Here is a 23,968-nt window from a genome sequence, read left to right as displayed (position 1 = left end):
ATCTCGTCCCAGCATGGTTCAAAAATACGAGTCGTACCGTGTCGGATCTTATTTAAACGAATTATGCTTGTGCCATATCAGGCCGGCCCAATCCATTTGACACCTCTCCATTCTCCAATTAAGTACAATTTTCACTTTCACTATTAGCAATTAAAAATAAATATTTATCCTTTATAACTTGAATCATTTTCATAGAACCCAGTTAATGTCCATACATATTAACAAAAAAGAAAAAGAAAATTTGAATAAAATATAAGTTGAAGGAGTTTTCAGCCTAAACATAACGTGTTACTTATTGCGGAAATGAATACTAACTTGGTTTGTTGAGACGCATATTGTGTCAACTTGTTACAAACTCGACCCGATAACACGTATCACATGTATGATTTTTTTTTTTTTAAATACAAGTGATAGTCTAAATTTTAATGGGGATGTAAGTTTATGGCACACACACTATCAAAGTCTAATAGAAATTCGAATATGAGACAACTGATATGCAAATCAAGACCATTTTTCATTATCAATGAGACAACTGATATGCAAATCAAGACCCTTTTTCATTATCAAAGTAGATTTGAAACACATACAAAATAAGTATTATAACCCCTAGCATTACATATGAGTTTTGTAACATAATTGACACAATTTGATTTGGACCTAATTGGTAACATCAATTAACTATAGAGACGAAAAATGTAAAGCCCCTAATTCAGTACAAGTTAGGCCTTAAGGCCCAGGAACTTTATGACCAAAATTCTGGATTAGCCCAAAAACCCAGAGGCCAATTCATGAATGAAAAACACGTGGAGGAGAGAGAGAGAGAGACAGCGAGTACAAGGAAAGGAAGGGGTTCCGGAGTAGCGTACGGCGCTTTTTTCCCGCTCGGTTGGTTGTTCAAAAAGCGTGGGTACGAGGATGATGACATTGACTTCTTGCTCCACTGCTCTGCTTCTTGTAGTCTTGTAGTCACTTTCTCAAGAAAATCCCCACCAATAATTTTCTCTCACTTTCTAGGAAACAGCCCTTGCCAATTCTTCTTCTCGACAAAATGGATCGTACCCCTGAAACCAAGCGGATCGCCGCCACCACGTCATCGTCCATTTCCTCGTCTCCGGCTGTGCAAGTAGGAACTAACTCTTTCGTTTTTACTCCAATTTTAGGGTTTCGACTTTCAATGGGCCTTAGCAGTTTTGGGATTTTGTTTAGAGAATTTTGGGGTTTCACCTTTCAGTAAAGTTTTTGCTTTTAGTTTTTGGTTGAAGAGAGAGAGAGAGAGAGGGAAAGGATATAGGGGAAATGGGAAATGAGAGAGAAAAACTATAACAAAAGAACTTGAGAGTTCAATGTTTTTGTGGTTGGAGACAGTTGTGAATAGTTTACTCGAGCAAGTTCATAGGATGTCAAAAGTTTTGGGGATAACATTTTTGTTTTTTTGTTTTGTTTAAAAAGCTAAAATTGTTATAGGCAAATGTTGTCTGTTAATGTTTTAAATGATGATTTTCTTTGACTTATTGAATGATGGAGCTAAGTTTCTTATCTGTGTTTATTTAAATTGTAGGAGTCTCCTTTCTCCAATTTCCTTAGCAATCTCTCTCCTTTAAATACAGCGACGACAGCCAGTTATACACAAACATTGTTGGGAACTAATTTGCCGACACCGCCAGTTGTGTTTACATCTCCTCATATTAATCTACAGCGAGAAACCAGTTTCTTGGAAAGGTGTGAGATGTTTAACTAATTTCATGAGTTTCTTGCATTCTGATTGCGTCGATTTATGATACTGCACTAGATTATTTATTCCCCCATTTGGTTTAATCTCTTGTTTCCTAACTGAATCAACCTGGTAACTTTTTTTTACTCTTCATTAGAAATATTTTTCCTAAATGTTTACAGGGATGATATAGTTGAAGCAGGTTCAGAGGTATACAAAGAATGTAACACAAATATAGTCCAGATTCAGAATCCAAGTTTTGAGGAGGTCCAGTTGTGCAGTCCTTCAGGTTGTGTTGATGAATATCTGGCTGACCCTGTGGAGGTAGACTCTACATGTTCTGCTGATTTGCGCTCGCAACGAACTAATGAAGTCCCTCGGTTGTTACACAGTGGTTTTTCTCCCGGCAAAGAATCCAATACAGAAGTTTGTGATATTATGTTTGGTAGCCCAGAGAATGAAGCTGTTTTATTATCAGATCAAGCTGAAAAGGATCTGCCTTTAAGTTCACTTGAAATGAGTCAAGCTGCAATCAATCAGAAGGGTGGTAAAAAGACTGAAGAGCTCTCAAGGTTTATATTTGAAAAAGTCAAGGAGTCTGATGTAAATGCATGTCTTGTTTCCAGAGCACAAAATTGTGGAGAGAATGCAGCTAAGGTGAATGTGGGTACTTCAGTACATTTTACAGTTTAACATGAAATTATGAACATTCGGTTTAATGATCAAGCTGGAGGTTATTTGTTTATTTTTTAAAATGTTGGTTTCTCTCAATGTTAAGTTGCAGAGGGCAGGTTGTCAATATGATGAAAAAAATGCTAGTAGTCAGTCACGCCATTCAAATGAGCACAAGAAAAGAGTACAAAAAGGATTGGTTAAGGTATAAATCATATATAAGATATCTTTTTCTTAGTTGGCTCATGATCAATAATGTTGTACTATGTTGATATTTTATCTTTGGAAGTTTTTCATGTCAAAAGTAATGTTCCTCATTTGCAGCAGTGGAAGAATTTGTATATATAATTATACATGTCCATATATAAACTTCTCCTTTCTAGGCCAATAGTTAGAGATTGACCTATTTCTTATTAAACTCTTCTTTTACATGGATTATATCGCCTATTGTTCACTTATGCGTCACTCACACATAAGTAAGCAATTCTATGTATGTAATGCAAACGAAATACTCACACATGCAATTGAATAATTTCTGTATTCAAATGTAGGAGGGTGGTCAAAATGAACGTGGTATACGTAGGCATCTTCAATTTGAGGCTGCAAAAGCGTATAAGTTCACTATCCTTGGTAACAGTGAGAGTCCTTGTAGCCTGACACATGATGCTACCAATTCAAGGTCACCATCTATTCTAACAAACTTGAAGAGTCTAGCTTCCTCTCATTTTGATAACAGAGCCTCAAGCAGTCCGCAGGATGTGAGCTGTGACACCTCACAATTCCCTTCCTCCCCCTATGAGTCATTTACATCAGCCCAAATTGGTGTAAACTCTACCACCTCCGCTCCCATCCATTCTGGTATTGGTTTACATCTGAATCGCATTTCTAGATCTACATCCTTGAGCTCCGATATCTGTTCAAGCAAGAAATCAACTGGGTATCTGAGAATGCCAGAGCAGATGCTAGAGCATGGCAGCAACAACATAGCAACAAACTCAAGTAGTATCTTGACTTCAGCTGTACCTGGAAAAATTTATGTTCATGTGGCCAGTGGTCAGCAGGAAAGCCAAGCTGTTACTGAAGCTAGTTCTTTCACTTTTCATTCTACAGATACTATGAAGCCTCCATGTCATTCTATGCTCGTTGACCAGGAGGCAGCTCTTTGTGAGGTGGGTATGTCTACTTCACAGGAGGCTGACGAGGTTGAGGAGTTAAACCAACTGAGCCCTAAAAGGAAAAGGCAAGTACAATATTATCAGTGTATTAATCATCATTTTTTATTTTTACATGGCTCACCTAATACACTGTTTGAAATGCATTTAGGAGGAAAGATGCATACATGAGTGAGGGCTGCAAACGTTGCAACTGTAGGAGGTCTAAGTGCTTGAAACTGTAAGTGAATGCAAGCGAATAGCACCTATTTTCATTTTGAAACATATTGGAATGCATATCATACATTAGGAAAGATGGTCTATCAATTGTTCTTCTAGACTTCAGTTTTTGTCAACCATTTCCCTATAGAACCCTTGATGCAAAAGCATCTCAGTTGACCTTATAAACAACAAATTTCCCGGGGTAACTTGTTGACAAATAAGTACATACAATTCACCATTCATTCTTGCAGTTTGTCTCAGCTTGTTCTTCATCATTGGCAGTTATTGTGAGTGCTTTGCAGCTGGCGTTTATTGTGTGGATTCTTGTGCATGTGTAAACTGCTATAACAAGCCTGAGTTTGAGGACACAGTTCTTGATATACGTCAGCAAATTGAAGCTCGTAATCCACTTGCATTTACTCCAAAAGTTGTCGACAATGCCATTGATTCTTCGCCCAACTTTACGGTAATCCCTGTCAAAGTATATATCTTGTTCTTTTATGTCTCTCATTTGGAAGCATTTTGAGCATAAGAACTCCACAGGAAGAACAGGACTTGACGACCCCATCCTCAGCCAGGCACAAGAGAGGTTGCAATTGCAAGAAGTCAAAGTGTCTGAAAAGATACTGTGAATGCTTCCAGGTTTATATGTACATTTATAGCTTTCACTTCAGTATATCTACTGCTTGTGATATCAGAAAAATGGTGTTTCTCCAAGAATTCTGGTGGCCCCTCCCAAACTGTTACACACATTATAGAATATCTATAATTAACGCGATATGGATTTTCATAATTTCAATTAAATGAGCCTAAAAAGCAACAACTTCGTTGGACAAAATTTGGATTAGGAAGTTGGTTAGTATTGATATGTCCTTGACTTATCTGGATTTGACATCTCTGTTTTTCTTTTGCTCCTTTCCCAAGGCTAAAGTTGGATGTTCCAGCGCGTGTCGATGTGAGGGTTGCAAAAATACGTTTGGCGTTACTCCAGGTTATGGTTCTCTTTGTTTGTAATGATTCTGCGTTCTTTATTTTTTCATATATTTTAATATAAATTTTAATATCCGAATTTTCTATGACCACTGTGTTTTTGCAAAGAAAATGAAACAACAGAACTTTATATACACTGTTTATATATATACAAAATTTCTCTTATCCGGACGTCAGAAGTTTCTTTTGCGGATGCAATTGTTTCTTCAGCTTCTCCCTTTTTTATCTGCTAGCAAATCAAGTCACTGCACCGCTATCATACAGTTCAGTCGGTGAATAGCAAATATACAGCTTGAAATCACTTTTATAATGTTTTACTTTTTTGTTTCAACAAATTCATTGACAGGTGCCTAAGAATTCGAAATCCTCAAAATCTTTTTAAGTTGTCTTTTTGTACTCATGTGCTTCAACAAGCAGCAGTACACATAGAATATACTAAGACATGTAGTGCTATTAAATCTTGCTCCTTTCAATCAGTGAGCTTTCAATAGGTTAGTAAGCATGCATGAAAGCATTCACAGAATGGTAAATTTTATGAAACGAATATTTAACATTTCATTAGGATGGTTTCACTTTTGTTCGTTTAACCCTTCACTGATAGGGACTTCTTACTTTTCCATGTTGCTACACTTACAGAACCAATATATAACAGAGCTAAAAGGTGGGAAGCCCACCCATCTGAGAATCTGGATAATGTGAAGGGTGCTATTGCTTGCATCAAGGCCCCGGGTATCAATCATTACTCACCGACATGGGAAGGAATTTCTGATATAAGCAAGCTTACACCTTTGTCACATCCTTGCTCACGCACAGCTTTTTCTTCAGCTTCATCAAGTAACTCTGCAAAAATTCCACAAGCCCAGTTGCCATCAAGTCAGCTTCAGCCATCAGGTACTGGCCACTTTCACTGGGGCTGTTCAGCCGTCATTGTTACCCCGGAATTATCTGAAGGGCAGGGTCCCCATGATCTCAATTCTGATGGTGCAGGTGCACATTATCACATACCCTATGATGATACACCTGAGATACTCAAGGAAACTTCTAACCCCACCAAGGTTGTAAAGGCTAGCTCACCAAATCAGAAACGCGTGTCACCTCCACAATCCCGATCCCGGTTAAGAGAAAGATCTCCAACAGGCTTGAGAAGTGGCCGCAAATTCATTTTGCAGGCTATGCCTTCTTTCCCTCCTCTTACACCGCACCGTAATTCCAAAGAAGGCACTAATGAAATTGAGAATGATGATAAATAATCTGCCAACAAGAACATTTGGACAACACACAAGGAGTTGGGCAAGGCATGACTCAGATAGCTTTATCATCTGATTGTAGAAAATCTGCGTACAACTTACTGTCTTCTGCAGGACATCATCTATCGATCTGCTTCCAACTTTACAAGCTCAGTGAAAGAATTCTTCTGTATTTCCAGAAGTTTGGTAAGCCTTGTTGCAAAAGGCAGTGCTAATTGTTGGCCTTCATTGTAATACCATTGCAAAAGTTTTGTAATATCAAGTGTAATTGTCATTTAAAGATTTAGTCCTTGGATTATTTTGCAGGTTCTTTTTGTTTTTCTTTTTCGTGTCTCTCTGTACTGTAATCCTGTTGATATATAAAGTCTATAATCTGTACTGGCGCTTCTTTCACAGGTGTTAGAATTTTGGTTCTGTTCCTCAACCGACATGCTTTATGGATGCTCATTGTGAAAACTGCAAAGGTGGGACTTGTAGTGGAGATGTGCTTAGTAGATGAAATGGTTGTATTTTAAGTCAAATGACTAACAATCTTAGTTTCCTTTCTTATAATTCCAAGTAGACATTTACCTGAGTTGCAAACTTACAATTACTATGTTGCTGCATTCTTCCTTCACTATTAAGTACGAGCAAGATGTAATCTTTCAGTATGAGAGAGAGAGAGAGAGAGAGAGAGAGAGAGAGAGAGAGAGAGAGAGAGAGAGAGTAGAACTCCACTAATTATTAATAATAAAATCACATAAACGAATGCCCAAACTAAATACATCCAAAACTAAATCACCACTAGCTCTACATCCTCCAAGTGGAACATAAAAGCACACCCAAAACTTTATTTGTAGGAAAGACAGAATACAAAAGGGAATTAGAAAGGTCAATTTCGCTATACCATATACTCCATGCCCCATTTTGTATAGCACCTACTTGTACATGTGCGTTTCTCACTCATTATTGTTAGCTACTACTCCCACACCATCTCCAATTAGACACTGTCAGATTTATGAGCGGTACCCCTCAAGCCCCAGCCTTGCAGAAAGCCAACTGGAGACTTCACTCATCTCTTTAGGGATAGTGTAATGACCAAGCCTGCAAAGTCGAACCAATTACTCAGAAAATCTGCTTAAATCTCATCCATTACGTTTGACCCCGAACAAGAGCAATAAATATATGAAAGAGATTGTTCTAGATAATTTTGCTAATAGAAAATTAATCCTTACCCATCAAGGGGTTTGAACGTAAGGTATCGGAATCCTGCTGAATTCAAGGAGTTGACTGATTTCTCTCCATATTTGTAAGGGACTACATCATCATCTACATGGCACAAAAGGATAAAAGGGTCAAAGAGGTTCCACTAATCCAGCAAAGATTTATAACTTCTTCACATATTGGTTACCATAACATATCATCTTAGAACCACCTAAAATGTACAACAACCCAATGAAGATTAGTTCTGAAAATTATTTCTGCAAATGTGCAAGAATTGTAATGCAAAACTGGGCTTTGGGCATGTTTCTTTTTTAACATCTTTCTAAACAAGATTTCAAATTCTATTTTCTCTTTTTTACAAAGGTTTCAAATTCTATTTGGCTAATAATGTTGTTGCACCAGTAGACATCAGTTTCAAGAAGTACAAGTGAACCAGAAAGCTAAGCTGAAGCTCCAAATAAATTATCAACCCTCTATGACTTATCTGTCATTAAAGCCACAAAGATACTACTATCCATAAAAACTGGATTGAGTCTCACATATTGATTGTTAAAATTCTTCAGTGCACACTAGCTTCTGCTGTGTGACATATCAAGTGGTTTAGAAACCTTTCAAATTTTTCAAATGCAATATTGGCAAAAGGTTATACGGAGACATACTTTTTCCATGACATTGCAAAATGGGTAATGATGCGGCACGCCTTGCAGCCTCATGTGACCCTTCAATTTTGTTCCGTAAGCTCCTGCACAAACCTTTAAACTATCAAACATGGGAGTCTTTGAATATTGATACTCAGTTCAACAGGTACCATCAAAATAGAGCAGATGCCGGATGGACTGTTCTGGAAATGCATATGTTTAATGTTTACAATTATTAGAAAAAAAAAGGCCCATCTTGTCGTACTTCAGGTGGAACATTATAAGAAAACAGTTGGGCAAAGCCATCAAATACTAATCTCTTTCGCAGGTTCCAGGAAAAACATTAACTGCAAGAGTGAGTTGGTTAACGAAGGCTCTATACAAAGTCATACCTTGCTCCTGGAAGCCAACCACTTAGTCCAACAACTGCCCTCAGATTGAGAGGGTATGGGTTGCCATTTCCATACCTACCCGCAGCATAACAAGTTGCAGAATAAAGGGCCATCGCAGCACCCATACTAAAGCCTCCAATACCGACTTTAACTGCCACAAGAAAACATGATAGGCTATTCAAACTTCAGCAGTGAAAACAATCAACATAACACATCATTTAATTCTTGCCTCAGAATTTGCTATTCTATATGATGCAGGGCGTAAGTCTAATAGATGCTCCTGCATCACCATAGTATAAGATGCTAAACTTAATTTTGGGAAACATGAAATGGTGTTAGACTTAACCCTGAAAGCTGAAGAGGGAATAGCATAGCATGCAAATGAAAAATAGAAACTTTGATTTCAGATGGTCTGTTAAAAGGCGAAGTGGCAAAGCTTATAATAAATTTAGTATGTGTTTGCAAAAACTTGATGATTGGCTATAAGGTGGAATTCTTGCTGTTTGGGAAACTTTCTTGAAATATTGTGCAGGTTTTAACAATGATGATTCGTAAGAAGTGTAAGAAAAAAAAAATCCCCGGAAGTTAATCATTTTGAAGTAGTTTATCCTTGAAAGTACCATCAGCTGGCTCAGTTGACAACAAGTTCGCAATATGTGCTGCTGAAGCATCTAAACTCTCCCAATCATCTGGACCATCGTCTGAAAGCTCTCCCATTTCAAACCCTGATAAAGAATCACATAATACAGAAGATTATTTTCAACACCAAAGCATCACAAGAGCTTGCCTTATGAGAATATAAACTGTAGAGGTATGACCTTCTACGAATACACCTAAAGTTTTAAACTAAACATAATCTTACAGGCAGTGCAAGGAAATCCACCGAGTATAGCCACAGGACGGGTAGGAGCAGTTGGGCAGATCCACTTAATCTGTTTCATATTTGTATCTTAAAAAGTTAATTTACTCACAGGTTGAACAAAGTGGTGACATGTGCATGTGTGAATGGAAATACAAATCCTCAAGCTTACAAATAATTGGGGACACATATATGCTTACATTTGGAAGAGGAAGAGATTCCAAGAGTTGAGATGCGCTGCAGCCAGAAGGAATAGAACATGAGACATATAAGTCTTGGAATATCCATCAGGAAGACAATTCAATTGCTAAAACTAAGACTGAAATTGCAGGTGGAGACTGTGCAGCTCTTTTGAACTTGACAGCCATTATGGCATCTGCTTAGCTTATTTTTACCTAGGTAAACTGGGACCACACTAGTTGGGAAAGCAGCAACAGAAGCAGAGAAACCACAAATGTGGTAATACTTGTCCAGAATTGTTTTGAGGATAAAAGGAACAGAACCAGTTTAATACTTAGGAAATTGAAGAAAAATCCATACTTACTATGCATATTTGTAACCAAAGTGCATTTCTAGTTCCCCACTTGGAGAACAAACTAAACTAGTGGTCCCCCAGTCATGACTTTGGCATATGCTATTTCCAAATCAAGGCTTCCCAAATTAAGCTAGGCATCAATCAGACGAGAAGTGAAAGGGACAAACAGTCATATCATATAATCTCACGGTGCCGTTGCTCTCTTAATCGAATTTATTCGAATAACAACCTCACTGAAAAGATGCTCAGTATTGAAAAGATAAAATATGGACCCCTCCTCTATGTATCAAATTATCAAGCATGCACAGGTGTTGACATTCCTGAACACGTTTCTTTTTCTTGTATATGAAACCAAAAAGTCCATCCTTCCAGTACAAGACAGTACATGATACAAAAGGGAAGGAATGGGGAATTGCATCAACTGATGATGACAAGTCAGGGCATAAACAACAAATACAGACAAAATATATCATTGTTGAGTTCTCACAAAACTGTCTTATGATAGAAGTTAACTATTCGGTTATGAACTTAACTATTTAACTATGAAGACTGCTATTCCCACAGCTGAGTATAAAAATTATCTGCTATTCATATTTCCTTCTCTCATGGGCTAAAATATTAGTGGGACAAGTTTTTCTTTCCCTAATTAGATAGAGTAGGACTTCAAGAGAAGGTCTTTCAGAGACAGACGCACAACAATGTATGATATGTCACTCACAAATACAGTAAAGAAATACAAAAAAAAAAAAAAAAAAGGGCAGAGAAAAAATACCTTGAGCCATTATCCCCAAGTCCATGTAGCCAGACTATTGTGGCTTGATGCTTTCCTTTGGGCCTCACCACATGTGTCCTACCGAACTCAAGTGTTCTTTTAGCAGTTCTGCTACCTGAATTATCAACAAAAAGTGGCTATTCAGCAACGATACAAGTTTAAGCTGGAACAATGAATGGGGTTCTGCAAGTTAACCATAATAACTCTTTTTCCCCTCTCTTTTGTCTAGGATTTCAACCAAGAAAATCGCCACTTATTCACTAGTAGCAATCATTAGTAAGAACAAAAAACTTTAAAAGTTAAAAAGAAAAAGAATACCAGACACTAAGTTGCCTAATTGAAGGAAATATAGCAAACAACTAACCACACTCTCACAGCAGTCAGAAAGAGTTCCAGAAACTAATAGCTATAGACTTAAAAAAATTGAGACAATGAAAGGTGCTATGCTAGGGAAGAAACAAACCAGAACACATATTGGAATGGGAATAGCTCATCTTTGCGTTTCGGGTAACTGTAACTGTGCTAAACAGCCCGCCTATTGCAATGAGTTAGAAGAAGGTACTGCAATGTAGAAAACCCAGAATGACAATGTGTATTTATAGGCAAATGGGCAGTGAGAAAATGGAATAAAACATGTGTGAATATGCATCACTATGAATGAGAAGTGTGCATACCAGCTACACACTGCGCCAAAAACCGCCTAGAAACTCAAAAAGAAAGAAGCATCAATGAAAAGGAGAGGTAATGAAAAGGACAAAAGCAGGATAGCAGAGAGAATCCAAGCCAGAGTAGAGCACATTCATCCATTCCTTAGGGCTCTTGCAACATAGACAGACAGAGAGAGAAAGAGAGATGGGAAGAAAGAATCTATGCTTGTGGACAGTGGCCAGAAAATAAAGCAAACCCAACAGCAACAACAAAAACTGAAAAGAATATTACTGAAAACAAGAAAGAATAATCTAAGTTTGTAAAAGAAAATATCTTTTCTCAATCATTAGTTAATGAATTTTTCATGATTGATGGATACCCATTAACCAGAAGGAAAGTTTCTAGTATCCAATTTCTTTTTCGGATTACATTCTAGTGTCTAATTTCTCTTTATGATAAACAAGTGAAAAATCTCAACTGTGGAAAAAGAACCAAGAAACTGAAGCAGGGTCTGAGAACTGAGAGAACTGAGTTCCGGCCTCCAGGTTTCTCTCTCTCTCTCTCTCTCACTTCTGTTTTCCTTTTTTAAAGCTTAAATTTCTAATTGTATATACATATATTGATACCAAGACATATATAATATTCTTTAATAACTTATATTTTCAAAAAGATTTTTTGTGCATAGATCACCAACCTGGATTTGTGATATGGAAGAGAGAGACAACGGCAAAAGTAAGTGAACTTTTTTCTTTCCTTGCATCTCCTTTCTTACTTTCTTGCTTCCCACTACAAAAAACCCCCCTACCTTTCGAAAGCTTTGTCTGTTTATATTCGTAGAGACGGCAAAACCTTAATTAAAACAGCAAAATTACTTAGACCTCTTTACCAGCAAATTTCTATTTACACCCAGCATCTTTATGAGTTCACCTCAGTGTTTTGTTTTGTTTTATTTAAGAAATCCTGGGATTTGCATTAAAGGGCCATTACAATAGCGGAACAATCTAACATCAAATTAAGATAATTTGGTGTGCCTCCACTAATGATCACGGCGGATTGAAGAGACTCTGGCAAGAGCATTCCAACTAAAATTGCAAACTCAGAATAATCAAAAAGAGATAAAGCTTGAAAACTACATAAAGAACCCAAAAGACTCTACGACTTATTTCAAATATAAAGAAACCGCAAACATAAAGAGTCACCGCAATGTTTAAATTGTTTTTTTTTTTTAATCCTATCTTAGTGTGAACCAAATAATTAGTTTTTCTTTATAAAAAAACAAAATGTCCTATCTCATCACATGTTCCAATAGTGGCGCGGCGGTGAAGATGCGGTGGAGGCATGGCTGCTTGGTCATATTGTGTTTTCTGAGAAATGATTAGAATTTTAATTAGAAAAGTGAATTCTACTTAGAATATAGGGTGTACTTAGAATACGGAGTGAACTCAAATGTTGAGTTTAAATATTAAAAAAACTCTTAACAAATAAACATTTGTAGGAAAATTAGGGTTAGCCATGATGAAACAGATGTTAAGCAATTACCAAACAAATTTTGAATTTGGGACTTTACCCAATTGAGTATTTGCTAAATCCATTAATAAATAATTGACAGAGAATGCTACACTTATCAACTTTTGTTGTTCTCAACTAATATATGGGTGGCATCATCTTATTGGGATCTATAACATGTTAGATCTTTAGTGTAATAATTTAGTACACAAAAGCATTTTCCCTGAGTCATGACTAAATGGTGGTGATACAAAGATTTTGCAAAAGTTGAGATAATTTCAATGTATTTTGTAATAATTTTTCTGCTTACTTTTAATATGGGATACAAAATAGGTTCAGTATAGTTGGAATTAAAATATATTTAAGTCCTACTTTAACTTCAAATGCTGTCATCCATATACACAAGTTTATTTTTTATTTTTTATTTTTTATTTAAACAACTATTATCCAAATTATTTTGTGGATGTCACTCAAAAAAAGTGGCAGAGGAATAAATACTGTTCTGAATGGGATAAATTTTGATAAGAAGAAGCACCAATTATTTACTAAGAGGCTCCATAGCCAATAGATTAGGGTTCAATCAAGGCCCCGTTGTGCACCACTATGTTTGGCTGCACCTATAAGATGCAGCCTTCATGCAACATGGTGATGTGCAACCAGGTTCCTTCCACTTTGTCTCTTCTTTTTTTATCTTTTCTTTCTTTACCATTGTGGAAAATTTTCTGCCGATTTGACTCTTATCCCCTTTTTAATTATTTTTATTTCCCTTTGGTGGTGTAATGGAGATATACCAACTCTTTTTTTAACTCAGATGATGCCAGATTCATAAAATTATGAACTCACTCTATAGTCTATATAAGAGTCAGAGTGAGAGTCGAATTTATGAACTCAGTTACTCAGATGCGTATACTATTACTCCATAGATTATTATAATAATAACTAGAACAATTTAGGTTCTACCTATATTAATAATGACTTGAAATTATTGATAATTGTAGATGTCAGAATCAAATTTACATCCATCAACTTTTTTTAAAACTACTATGGACGGTCCAAAAATGTTATCCATCTCTTTTTAAAGTATAAGTGAGAAATCACATTTGTCGGAGTGCATGATGGCTTTTCTAGGGACTCCGAGCCTCTACATTTAGCATCGATGTATTTATACGCATTTAGAAAAATATCAACTACTTGATTAATCTAACGAATTTTAAGTCATCCACGTCAATATAATTGTATTAGACAAAAACTCTCACTTTGCACCTTATCATTGTAACTTTTTCATCTCAATCTCCCCTCCCTTCGCCCCCAGCTCCACTTTTGTTCTTTGCCTGTTACTTTCTTTTCTTCTTTTGCAGCAATTAAACAAACCCACACCACCGTCTTCATAATCTATACCTAGTGCGATTTTCTTTCTATGAGAACCAGTTCACATATCATATTTAAGTCAAATTAATAAATTTAAAAAACTAATTTATTTAAGTTCCATTAGATCTATTAAATGATTCAGATTTTTCTAAATGCGTGTAAATGCATCGATACTAAATGCAGAGGCTCTGGATCCCTTTTGTAGAGTACCAATAACAATTTATTTTTAACCGCTATTATTTATCAATCAACAATTATCGTTTATAAGATTTGAATTCGACATCTTCCAACAAAGTAAAAACTGAGTACCAATAGACCAAATGATCATCAACATATTCATCAACTGTTTAATTATCAGCGAACATCGAACGATTTTTCATATATTAAAGAGATTGACTAAACATCTTTGTAGTAAATGATGGCATCTAATCTCTTTGAGAAGTCAACATGCATTTGGACAAGTTTTCCCTACTTTATGGAAAAATATACATTATTATGACCACACCTTTTACATTGTCAACTCCCTCCTTTTCCCACACTCAAAAGAAGAAGAATCATTGTGATGAATTAGAAAATGGGTTTATACTTAAATGTGGGATTTGTTTAAAACAGACAAGAATATGCTGTTGGCACTACTCTCTTATTGGAGATTAATTAATTCACTTCATTGTAGCTTTTTATTAAAGGAGGCAATGGTTTAAGTTCGCACTTTTTAATTTTGTACAAAGTATCTGAGTAAACTATGTTTATATAAAATTTAGAGGCTGTGTTAATAGGGTCTAGCTCAGTGAAAAAAGACATTGATTTGCATACTAAGGTTTCAGGTTCGAACTCCTGTGACATCATTTGTGTGTGTGTGTGAAATCCCCCTCCCCTCTAAGTCAAACTATCGCTTGTACTTAAAAAAATGTAGAAGAAGAATTTGGAGGCTGCAACTTTCAAACTTTTAGAAACCAATGCAGCTCACAGGTTACTATGTTTGTTTGTTTCCTTGGCAAAGCTGGAAGGCACATACAAAAGTCTAATCTACAGGGTGACATGAAGGGTTCTTAATGAACTTGAACATATACATGTTATGGATAAAGTGCAAAACATTAATTATATTGCATATATAGGCAAGAAGCAGGTTCTCCTCTATTGACTAGACATTTAGGAATTGTGAACCATACCATTTCTTTAAAGTAGAGCAACCTATACTTGTTTTAATATGTTTGTTAGGTAAGTTGATAACTATTTGTAGTAGGGACATTTATTCTTTACTTTGTTAGAAGAGATTCCGAGTTCTAATCTTATTTGTTTTACGGGGAATGATACTTCATGTTATTGAGTGGCAGTACAAAACCGAAGAAAAAAAAGAGGACAAATGAGAATGCACACCAGCTAGAAGTGGTGATGCTCATCGCCTTTAATTGGCGGTGAGCAAATCTATCCTCTTTTTTATGTTTGTACCATCTAATATACGAGCCTTAACTTTTGTCGCTAGACGAAAAAAGCCCTTAGACTAATTGATTCATTCATATTGGTGAAGTAATGAATATAACAAGAAAAAAAAAGCTAACAATTAGCTCTTGGTTTAGCGTTAATTGCTTTCGAATATTATAAAAATATCCTAAATTCGAATCTTTCATCTCTTCAAATGATATTTAAAATTAAGAATAAAAGCCTTGTTAGATATGATGTGCAATAGAGATTGGAAAGGTTTTAATGTAACAAAAATAAAAGTAGGGGAGAGGTGCTTTACATCCAAAACAATTCAATTCGATCATTATGGCCATGGGGTCATCTTCCAGCCATATTACAATCTAAAAAAATGTTTACTTCTCAAATGAACCCATTGATAGCATCTTTTTATTTTTAATGTATAAATTAAAGTTACTTTTACATACAAATTGAAATGATGCTGTAAAATTTCCATGATTTACATTTTATTTCTTTATGATTTATTTATTTATTTATTTAATGCTTTTGCCATATAGGACTGTTTTTTAAGTGGATCTCAAAAATAGTAGACCAAGTTGATGAATAAATTATAGCAAATCTTAGATCCCCTTTCGAGGAAGAAAACACTCAATGATATATAGCTTTCAAAATATGAGTTGATTCATAGAATCAACAAGATCAGTAATATTCTTCTCATTATTATAGCAACAATGATGAGTGTTATCCAGAAAAGAAATACTAAATCTTCAAACCAACTTGATTATCAAGTGTTTTGGTGGCTGAGCCATCGTCAAACACTCATTAAGGATTTGATTTCTGGATATTGCTTGCCTCCTTCCCACGACTTAGGTTGACACAAATGCAAAAATAATTCATCAAAAACATAAAAAGAGAAACTTATGCACACATGTCACACTGTTATTGGCAGAAATGTAAGAGCTCCTAATTATATGGTAATTGAAGTATTTTCTTTTGTGGACTATTGGTCTAGTTAGTATTTTTCTTTTCAATATTTGAAGATATCCCAAATTCGAATACCTCATTTCCAAGTTATCGAAAATAGGGGGTGATCCCCTTACCAACACTTTGACTTGTGTTACAATTTGGTGGCATGTTCAGTTGTTGCTACCATACTCAATTATGTTGTTGATACCTCACCAGCGATAAGGAGATTTGCATTTTGGACCTTTGCATTTGGCAGCAATGCTTTTACCAAATTACCTTGATAGTTACTCATAATTAAGTCATTGTTTGATGTCCTTAATTATGTCTTCTTCTTTTTTCTATCATTTTTTCACTTCTGATAGTTGATAATATACACTACATGTCTATATGTATATCTTACGAGAATGTGTGATCGTCGCACCGAAAAATTCCTTGTAATTTAGATCCTCTGAGATGTATAAATAAAAAAGAAAAGCAGTATCTTCAAATCGTATATATCGCTGTCAAAAATGAAAGAATGTTGGTTTGCGTACGTCCAAATTTTTTTTGTCATGCATTTGTCACTCCGATGAGTCATTTTTCTGAGTAGAATAAATGCTGATTTTATTCTTTAATCATTATTGGTAAGATTGTGATGCGATGCCTTTGAATCAATCCCTTTTTTATTCCCATTCCATCGTTCCTTCATTTCGAAAAGTTTTCTCCCATTTTTGTCTTGTGTTAGCATTGTTAAGTAATTATCTTATACAAAATTATATCGAGTTAGGAATGAACTAAAATTATGTAGTGGTAATAATTCTACGCATGTTATAATTTGAGTGGATTCGTAACATCATGTTAACAACTCATATTAGCGCATTGAATATTTATAGAAAAAAAAAGATGCAACTTCTACCATAGAAGTAAGTAGCCAAGGGAAAACCAACTCATGTATTTTAACCAAAAAGCAATGGATGAATTAGGTAAGCATCATCGCCTTCGGAGCTTTTACAAAGCTTTTGCATTACTCTAGTTAGTCACAGTTTCATGTGTTCATATTAAAAAGGCGGAATAATTCGGTGTTTATTTAATGGGGGTGAAGGAAGAAGAAGAAGAAGATAAAGAAGATAAAACAAACCTTTCTGTTTTGGATTGAAAGTTTCTTCAACAAGAATTTGTGAGAACTAATAAGCAACTATAATTTATTTATTTTTGTTATTTGTACCACGATCGTCGGTCCATCTAAGGTTAAAAGCGAAGTTAAACAAACTTTGGTAATACTTCTTTGTGTGTAGAATGCATCAGTCTGAGTAAAATAAATAAAATCGAAAAATTAATGCATTTCGAAAACTTATGATTAATATATGCATCATATAATTGCCTTTAGCTTTCTATATTAATGAAACTTGATTCCGACAAAATAAAAAACGACAGAGCCACCTAAGGACCAGGATATTATGTCTCTTTTTCTCCTAAGAAAATCATGTTTCCCCTTTCCTTAACACTTCAAGGCCCCTCCTCCTCTAGAAGTCTGGCGCAACTGATAGGGAATTTTTTTTAAAAAAAAGATATTTAGTTATATACCTATTCTTAGCATAATGATATAGATCAACCTTGCACCATTTAATTTCTACAAATAAGCCCAAAAAAAAAACACTAAAAAAATGACAGCTTGTCCTATTGAATTTAATTTTGATTATTAAATTACTTTGACGTCCTATTGAGTGTTTTAGGTTTTTTTTAATAAGGTTTTGGAGTTGGGCTTGTTTTAAGAAATCGATGGCAGTTTTGTAATTTATTAGAAGTTAGAAGCCTCTTTGTTATGTTATAAATAGGCTGTAGGTGTTTTTCTGAAGTCTATTTTATATAACATTTTTTTATAATTTAGGCCCATAGATTGGATATAATAGTAAATCTCACCCCAAAAAAAAACCATTTTGACTCACTGTTGGCTACTTCATCTTCAGCAAAAACCCAAAAGGAAAAAGGCCATTTGGCTTGTAGCTGGCCGATGGGCTTCATTGTCACACAGCCAAGCTTGTTTTCTGGCTCATCATTTACAAGACCATGTGTTCCCCTGGTTAGCATTTATACCTGAAATCAAAGCCTCAAATGGCTTGCCAGGTTGAGCAAAAGAACCAACAGGCCCAGGCCTCAGCATCCAACCAATCTAGGTCGTGGCGTTTAATCCCACCATCCAACCAAAAAGAGAAAATATTGGACTTTAACTTTTTTTCAATGATTGAATGGTTGGATTGAACCCCCTCACCAAGATCCCCTCGTTGTAGAAGCTCCTGAGCCAATGAGAACGCTCTTTACACATAATTTTCTTCTTGGGGGATTTTTTTGGGGTAAATAAAAAGTTTATAACCCAAAAAGGAAAACAAAAACACAAACAAAGAACAGAGCTTGATTTGCCGCTGCATACAGCATTAATTATGGAAGACATGACGAAACGATGAACAAGCGGAGAGGTGATGCTTTTGAAATAAAATGCACAGATGGTTCCACCATTCCCATTCATGGGGAAAAGAATCAACAGGCAGTACCCATCCATTATTTGGCAATGCATAGAAGGACATCCTTACAAGATCCTTAGTGTTCCAAAAGGTACCCAACCTGTGTCTAAATTATCACAGAGATTCTATCTCAGATGTTGCAAAAGCAACAGCACCAAAAAAGAAAAAGAAACTAGGGCCAATCAACCAAACAAAAACAAAAGGCTTCCAATTTTGAAAGTTAAGGTCGCAGCGTATACTGAATATTGTCTCTCCGCTTCCCCTGAATTTATTCCATGGAATAGTTTCAGGCTGCAAATCAGTGATGGTCATGGTCATGGTCATCACTGTGGTCAGGAGATCCACCAGGTCCTACCACTTCAAGCTGTTAAGAATCAAATGAAATAGATTAGGTCAATTCTGCACAGCTGAAAGCAAATGGGCACGTACAATGCAAAATGATATAGAGCATTATGATCCAACATTTTAATATCATATAAATAAATATATCTCAAGTCTGAACTCCGATAGGATATGACTGGATGCATTTCATCTGCAACCTGTGTTGCATGAAGGTCATGGACCAAAATACTACTCCAGTTATGCCAACCACGGTAGATATGAGAATATGAGGTTCAGCTTATGGAGGACACTGGGCTCGACAACTCTTCTGTATCTAGAGCTACCATCTCCATGACATCAGCTGTACATGGAATTCCAGTCCCCAGACCCTCTTGCACATGCATGTGTCATCACGTAAACCCACATCCCATTGGATCTTAATCCAAATAAAGACATAAAATTCCATATCTTGATATGGATTCACTTCCAACCAGTCCAGATCAGGGAGCCGTAATAAATCATTGCATCAAATTAAGCCTCCACTTACCACAAAGTACTGTGAGCAGACTGGACATTCATGCGGCTTGCCTTTAGACAGCCAAAACCACACAACATCATGCTCATCCTCTGCAATTAAAATACCAACAAAAAGAAGCACAAAACTGATATCAATTTAATTTAGAAGAAATTTCTACACATGAATCAGTGAACAAGCATACATCTGCACGCACAAAGAAAAAGAGAAGGAGAAGATAAGAAGTACCCACCGCCTTCACCACCAGGGCATCCAACTATTCTCTTGTCGTAATAGGACTTGATAACTGCAGGTGCTTCCTAAAGGCCAAAAATACATATATAAGAATTTTATTTGTTTCTTTTTTCATTTATAACAAAATTAGGAGCAAGCATACACATGAAATCATTAGGGGCATTGGTAAAAACCAAAAGCAAATTCATCCTTCTCCCTCACTCAAAGTAGGTTAAGAACATCACAACTACCAATCTAAAGATAGGGATGCAATTTGATTTATTTCAGTTTCCATCCACCAAGAACCAAAACCAGATTTATTTATTTATTTTCCATTTTTCTTCAGACTTGAACAATTCTCATTATTTCACTGTAGAACTAGACAAATGGCTAAGGAACCAAGCCAACCAAACCAACATAATAGCAACTGGTGTAACAATGCTCACACATCATATCACAAATGGAAAAAGTTGCATCACTACCAAAACAAAGGTCAAGATAATAGACAACAGAACCACTCAAAACCAAACAATCAATAGAGCATAAAAGGGTCGCACATACTTTAATCAAATCGCAACCTGTAAAACAGCACATCAAAGCCAAACAATCATTTCTTCTGGTATTCAAGGGTTGTCAGGATTTTGTGCATCCCAAACAAGTTTGAAAAAACTCATTGCACAATACAACAATGTCCTAACTTTTTGTTTTTTTTGGGATACCCAGAAATCTACCAATCCGCTTCGCAGACACAGCTCTGAAACTGGGGCCTCACGCTGAACCACACAATCTTCGGGAGGCAGGAAACACTAGCACATAGCTACACAGGTACCTTTGAGGGCTTCGAACCTCAGACCACATGGGAGCAAACTATGGGCCTGACCATCCCAACTAACAACATGTTGGTGTCCTAATTTTATCTTATTAATTCTCCTGACTTGTATGAAGATATTTTGCAAACAACTACCTGCATCCAGATAACAAAATCCTAGAACACTCATTTGCAAGGTTCCCTGAACCAGACTGGACCAGCCAGTCCGGTCCAACCTCAGATTCAGCTCCAAAACTGGAATTGAAGTAAAATGACTTCTTTCCTTGTACTTATTTAAAAAAATGCTTTAAATTGTAGATTTTGAACTTTGAACCGAAACTCTATTGGTCCATTTAAGCCACTGCCATATTTAATGCTCTGTGGTTCCAGTTTTTAACTTTTCAAATTATCTCCTTAATTCAACCCACAGCTATGTACACTGTACATGACAACGTTTTGTTACTTACAAAAGTAAATAAATTAATATGTAGAGACAATTCCAATACAAATCATGACAATTAACACTAACAAATATGCTTATCTTTTTTTTTTTTTTTTCTAATAAAAGAGTATGCTTAAATTAAAAACGCTAAGAATTAAATTAATTTTCATAAAATTAAACTACCTTCCTTTTCACAAAGTAGCATCTAGCCACGCTATCTTGCAGTTTCATGACTTGCTAGTGTGAAAATATGCTAGAATGCTCAATTGGGTGAAATTGTTTAATTAGATTGTGCTACTTTGAAATGCCATGGTATTTTTTGTTCCAGTTTTTAGTACATTGTACATTTGAAGGAAGTGTCAAGCACAACCAATATACAAATAACAACTCTATAAACATCATAGAACCCAAAAAGAAATTCCTAAATCTTACAGGAATTTCATTGAAAAATAAAAGCTTCCACTTGATATATTTCTAGCTGACCCTCAGATTACATAGCAGAAGGCTACACAAATTGAGCAAACAAATAACTTTTGCAACCACAATGCGAGAGTAATAAATCAGATCACACTGACCTTTGTGCCAAAAGGACCAACAGGATGGTTGATTTCCAGAACATCCCTTCCCTGAGGAAAAAGAACAAGAAAATGCCCAAAGAAAATAAATGATCGCATATTGGTGGCTGAAATGACACTGGAAAATGAGTATAGATTGTCAATTAGAATTCAACTGAGCTACAATAACCGATAACAAAGTTCCTACCTATCTCATTTTCATTTCCCACATTTTCTCATCAGTCAATCACATGGTACAATATGTATATTAAAAAAACAGAAAAAGCGTTACCTCAAGTTCAGCTTCAAGCTCCTCTCGCTCGTGGCCAGTGGCAATGGGCATTACCTCCTCAACCTTCTTCACACCAGGTTTTGCTACGACAAAACACAAAAATCGAAATCACGCTTATCGGAAAAAGATCTGACAGAGGAAATAGCGTTTGCGATGAGAAGAAGAGAGTACCAGCATCGGAGGTGGTGCTGAAGTAACAAGGAAGGAGAGGAAGGGGCTTGTGGAGGAGACAGCGGGCAGGTCCGGTGGTCGATCGGCATGGAGCCGAGGCGCTATTGGCGGCTAGGGTTAGGGTTTTGAGCTGAGATGAAGAGAGCAGTCGCCGCCACATGGTTTGATATTCTCTTTCCTTTTTCTGAGCTGAGTGTGTTCTGATGTCAGACCGCCCCTTTGTTGTTGGAGATGAAGAGATGAGATCTCTTGATCTCTTTTTTTTTTTTTTTTCTGTTTGTTTCTCGAGAAAATGGAAATGGGAAATTAGTTTTAGGGATGGGAAAATGGTGGGAGGCTGTGTGGGATTTTGGGTTGGGGAGTCAAAGAGGGCTCGGGCTTGTCTGGAGGAGAGGGTGGCGATGATGGGGCCAATGCGGGTAGGGATTTCACCTCGCACATGGCAGGTGGGTACGCACGTGCTGAAATTTGCCAATTTGAGATGGCAATTACCTTCTTTTCTTTTTCTTTTTCTTTTTACTTTGTATTTGGACCATTGTTTAGGTCTCCCAATAATAATTGCTCATTTCAAATTCCACTAATATGCAGTTAGAGAAATCATTGACCGTATGCTCATATAAGACAATATGTGCTCGTGAATGGTTGTCAGATGTTGATACAATGCGTTTCATAAAATATAACAATACATGAATGATTGTCATGTCACACATTGATTACCAATGACATTGACTATAGTTGGAACGAAGTGGTGGTACTATGATATTTATAAATAAAAAGCTGGATTAAATCAACCGGTCAATAAAACGACCAGTTTAAGGAATTGTTTTATATGGTTTGATCAATGGTCCTTTTTTGGCTGAAAACACAATGAGAAAATTTGTAGTCAAGTTAGAGCATCCAGAATGGGAAAATGGGATATGATAAGGATAGATCAAAGCATTTGATCCCGTAATGTACCAAAAGAAAAACACAAAAGTTCAATCTGCATCAAACTATTTGGCAAAAAGAAAAACATCCTGAGCATCAAACTAATTTCAAGGAGAGAATATATTTCAACTGCATTTTGAGTCTGCAATATCAGAAAAATATTCAGTTAATAATTAATGGCGCACAAGCAGCTATGTACAATACGTCTAAAATAACAACAGAGTTGATGATAGAGGAAGGCTGCAATGCGGCAATGCAGAATTACAAAGCATAGGCCACATGATGATGCTGGGGTCATTGAAAGAGAGACCAAGGTTTAGAAGTTAGAAGGCTAGCACCAAATAATCATTAATCAAGCGTGACCCGGGCGGTCAGCAACTACATTCGGTTGATGTTCCTACACAATTAGATGGCTCTACTTGTGCAACTCATTGTGCCATCAACTCACCTTCATGAAGTTAATTAAAAAATTTAATACAAATTATTCACTAAAAAAATAATTATTAAAATATAATTAGAAGTTAACTAATTAAATGAGTTAAATATATTATTTAATTACTAAAAATAAAATTTTAAAAAATTAATTCATCTAAACATCCTAAGTTTATATTTATTTCTTTTTAAAAATGACCTCTCCCAACGAAATTTCGTCGGTAAAGGTTTTTTTGTCAGGAGAAGTCTAACCCTAATTCTCACATATTATTGAACATCACACACCTAATTCTCAGATATTATTGAACAAAAATAATAAATATATAAATAGAATATCTTCATAGTCTAGCCGCGCGGCTATACTCCGAAGAATAAAATATTTTGAAAGTCCAGCCGGCCGGCTATACCCTTTAAGTAGCTCTCTTTTTTAATTACTTTGATTAGTACTTATGTTTTACTTAGTGAATATTAAAGGA

The 23,968-nt window shown here is 35.9% G+C and overlaps 3 protein-coding genes across 12 annotated transcripts; 1 reads left to right on the top strand and 2 right to left on the bottom strand.

The window, feature by feature from the left end:
- Positions 1–797: 797 nt before the first annotated feature.
- LOC110760003 (CRC domain-containing protein TSO1-like) lies at positions 798–6,386 on the top strand. 6 transcript variants are annotated; one of them, XM_088250435.1, is made up of 11 exons: positions 798–1,123; positions 1,559–1,719; positions 1,894–2,374; positions 2,490–2,588; positions 2,935–3,623; positions 3,707–3,775; positions 4,039–4,222; positions 4,300–4,398; positions 4,681–4,747; positions 5,383–5,637; positions 5,734–6,386. In XM_088250435.1, exons 1-11 carry the CDS (start codon positions 1,049–1,051, stop codon positions 5,994–5,996), a joined length of 2,442 nt encoding a protein of 813 aa, XP_088106561.1. In that variant the 5' UTR covers positions 798–1,048; the 3' UTR covers positions 5,997–6,386. The 6 variants fall into 6 exon arrangements, with proteins under 6 accessions (XP_088106561.1, XP_021817852.2, XP_088106559.1 ...); XM_088250436.1 differs by having other exon boundaries at positions 799–1,123; positions 2,935–3,382; positions 3,494–3,623; positions 5,383–6,386; XM_021962160.2 differs by having other exon boundaries at positions 2,496–2,588; positions 5,383–6,386.
- A 302-nt stretch (positions 6,387–6,688) lies between these two features.
- Positions 6,689–11,893, bottom strand: LOC110760002 (alpha/beta-Hydrolases superfamily protein). 5 transcript variants are annotated; one of them, XM_021962157.2, is made up of 11 exons: positions 11,735–11,861; positions 11,067–11,092; positions 10,856–10,953; positions 10,393–10,507; positions 9,286–9,322; positions 9,089–9,158; positions 8,847–8,951; positions 8,227–8,377; positions 7,856–7,938; positions 7,208–7,301; positions 6,689–7,076 (listed from the first exon to the last, which is right to left on the bottom strand). In XM_021962157.2, the coding sequence occupies exons 3-11, from the start codon at positions 10,884–10,886 to the stop codon at positions 6,989–6,991; spliced, it is 774 nt and encodes a 257-aa protein (XP_021817849.1). In that variant the 5' UTR covers positions 10,887–10,953; positions 11,067–11,092; positions 11,735–11,861; the 3' UTR covers positions 6,689–6,988. The 5 variants fall into 5 exon arrangements, with proteins under 5 accessions (XP_021817849.1, XP_021817850.1, XP_021817848.1 ...); XM_021962158.2 differs by lacking the exon at positions 11,735–11,861 and adding an exon at positions 11,519–11,639; XM_021962156.2 differs by lacking the exon at positions 11,067–11,092 and having other exon boundaries at positions 11,735–11,893.
- A 6,866-nt stretch (positions 11,894–18,759) lies between these two features.
- Positions 18,760–22,532, bottom strand: LOC110760008 (Rubredoxin-like superfamily protein). Its single transcript, XM_021962171.2, has 6 exons — positions 22,134–22,532; positions 21,963–22,045; positions 21,692–21,742; positions 19,886–19,952; positions 19,666–19,745; positions 18,760–19,161 (listed from the first exon to the last, which is right to left on the bottom strand). The coding sequence occupies exons 1-6, from the start codon at positions 22,291–22,293 to the stop codon at positions 19,096–19,098; spliced, it is 507 nt and encodes a 168-aa protein (XP_021817863.1). The 5' UTR covers positions 22,294–22,532; the 3' UTR covers positions 18,760–19,095.
- Between the last annotated feature and the right edge of the window lie 1,436 nt (positions 22,533–23,968).

Source organism: Prunus avium, chromosome 3 (genome assembly GCF_965620075.1).
Source record: "Prunus avium chromosome 3, drPruAviu1.hap1.1, whole genome shotgun sequence".
NCBI lineage: Eukaryota > Viridiplantae > Streptophyta > Magnoliopsida > Rosales > Rosaceae > Prunus > Prunus avium.
Note: the sequence above shows the minus strand (reverse complement) of the source record. Positions and strands in the feature narration are given on the sequence as shown.

Bases quoted from the DNA above. Each gene is read 5' to 3' on its own strand.
- LOC110760008 (XM_021962171.2), bottom strand. From the start codon at position 22,293: ATGTGGCGGCGACTGCTCTCTTCATCTCAGCTCAAAACCCTAACCCTA. The intron at 22,046-22,133 runs GTACTCTCTTCT...GTTTTGTCGTAG, and splicing joins CAGCACCACCTCCGATGCTG to CAAAACCTGGTGTGAAGAAG. The intron at 19,953-21,691 runs GTCAGTGTGATC...TTTGGCCTTTAG, and splicing joins TTGGTCCTTTTGGCACAAAG to GAAGCACCTGCAGTTATCAA.
- LOC110760002 (XM_021962156.2), bottom strand. From the start codon at position 10,886: ATGAGCTATTCCCATTCCAATATGTGTTCTG. The intron at 9,323-10,392 runs GTATTTTTTCTC...TTCTGGCTGCAG, and splicing joins CTTGGGGATAATGGCTCAAG to CGCATCTCAACTCTTGGAAT. The intron at 7,077-7,207 runs GTAAGGATTAAT...TCGACTTTGCAG, and splicing joins ACGTTCAAACCCCTTGATGG to GCTTGGTCATTACACTATCC.
- LOC110760003 (XM_088250433.1), top strand. From the start codon at position 1,049: ATGGATCGTACCCCTGAAACCAAGCGGATCGCCGCCACCACGTCATCG. The intron at 2,375-2,489 runs GTGGGTACTTCA...CTCAATGTTAAG, and splicing joins AGAATGCAGCTAAGGTGAAT to TTGCAGAGGGCAGGTTGTCA. The intron at 2,589-2,934 runs GTATAAATCATA...ATTCAAATGTAG, and splicing joins TACAAAAAGGATTGGTTAAG to GAGGGTGGTCAAAATGAACG.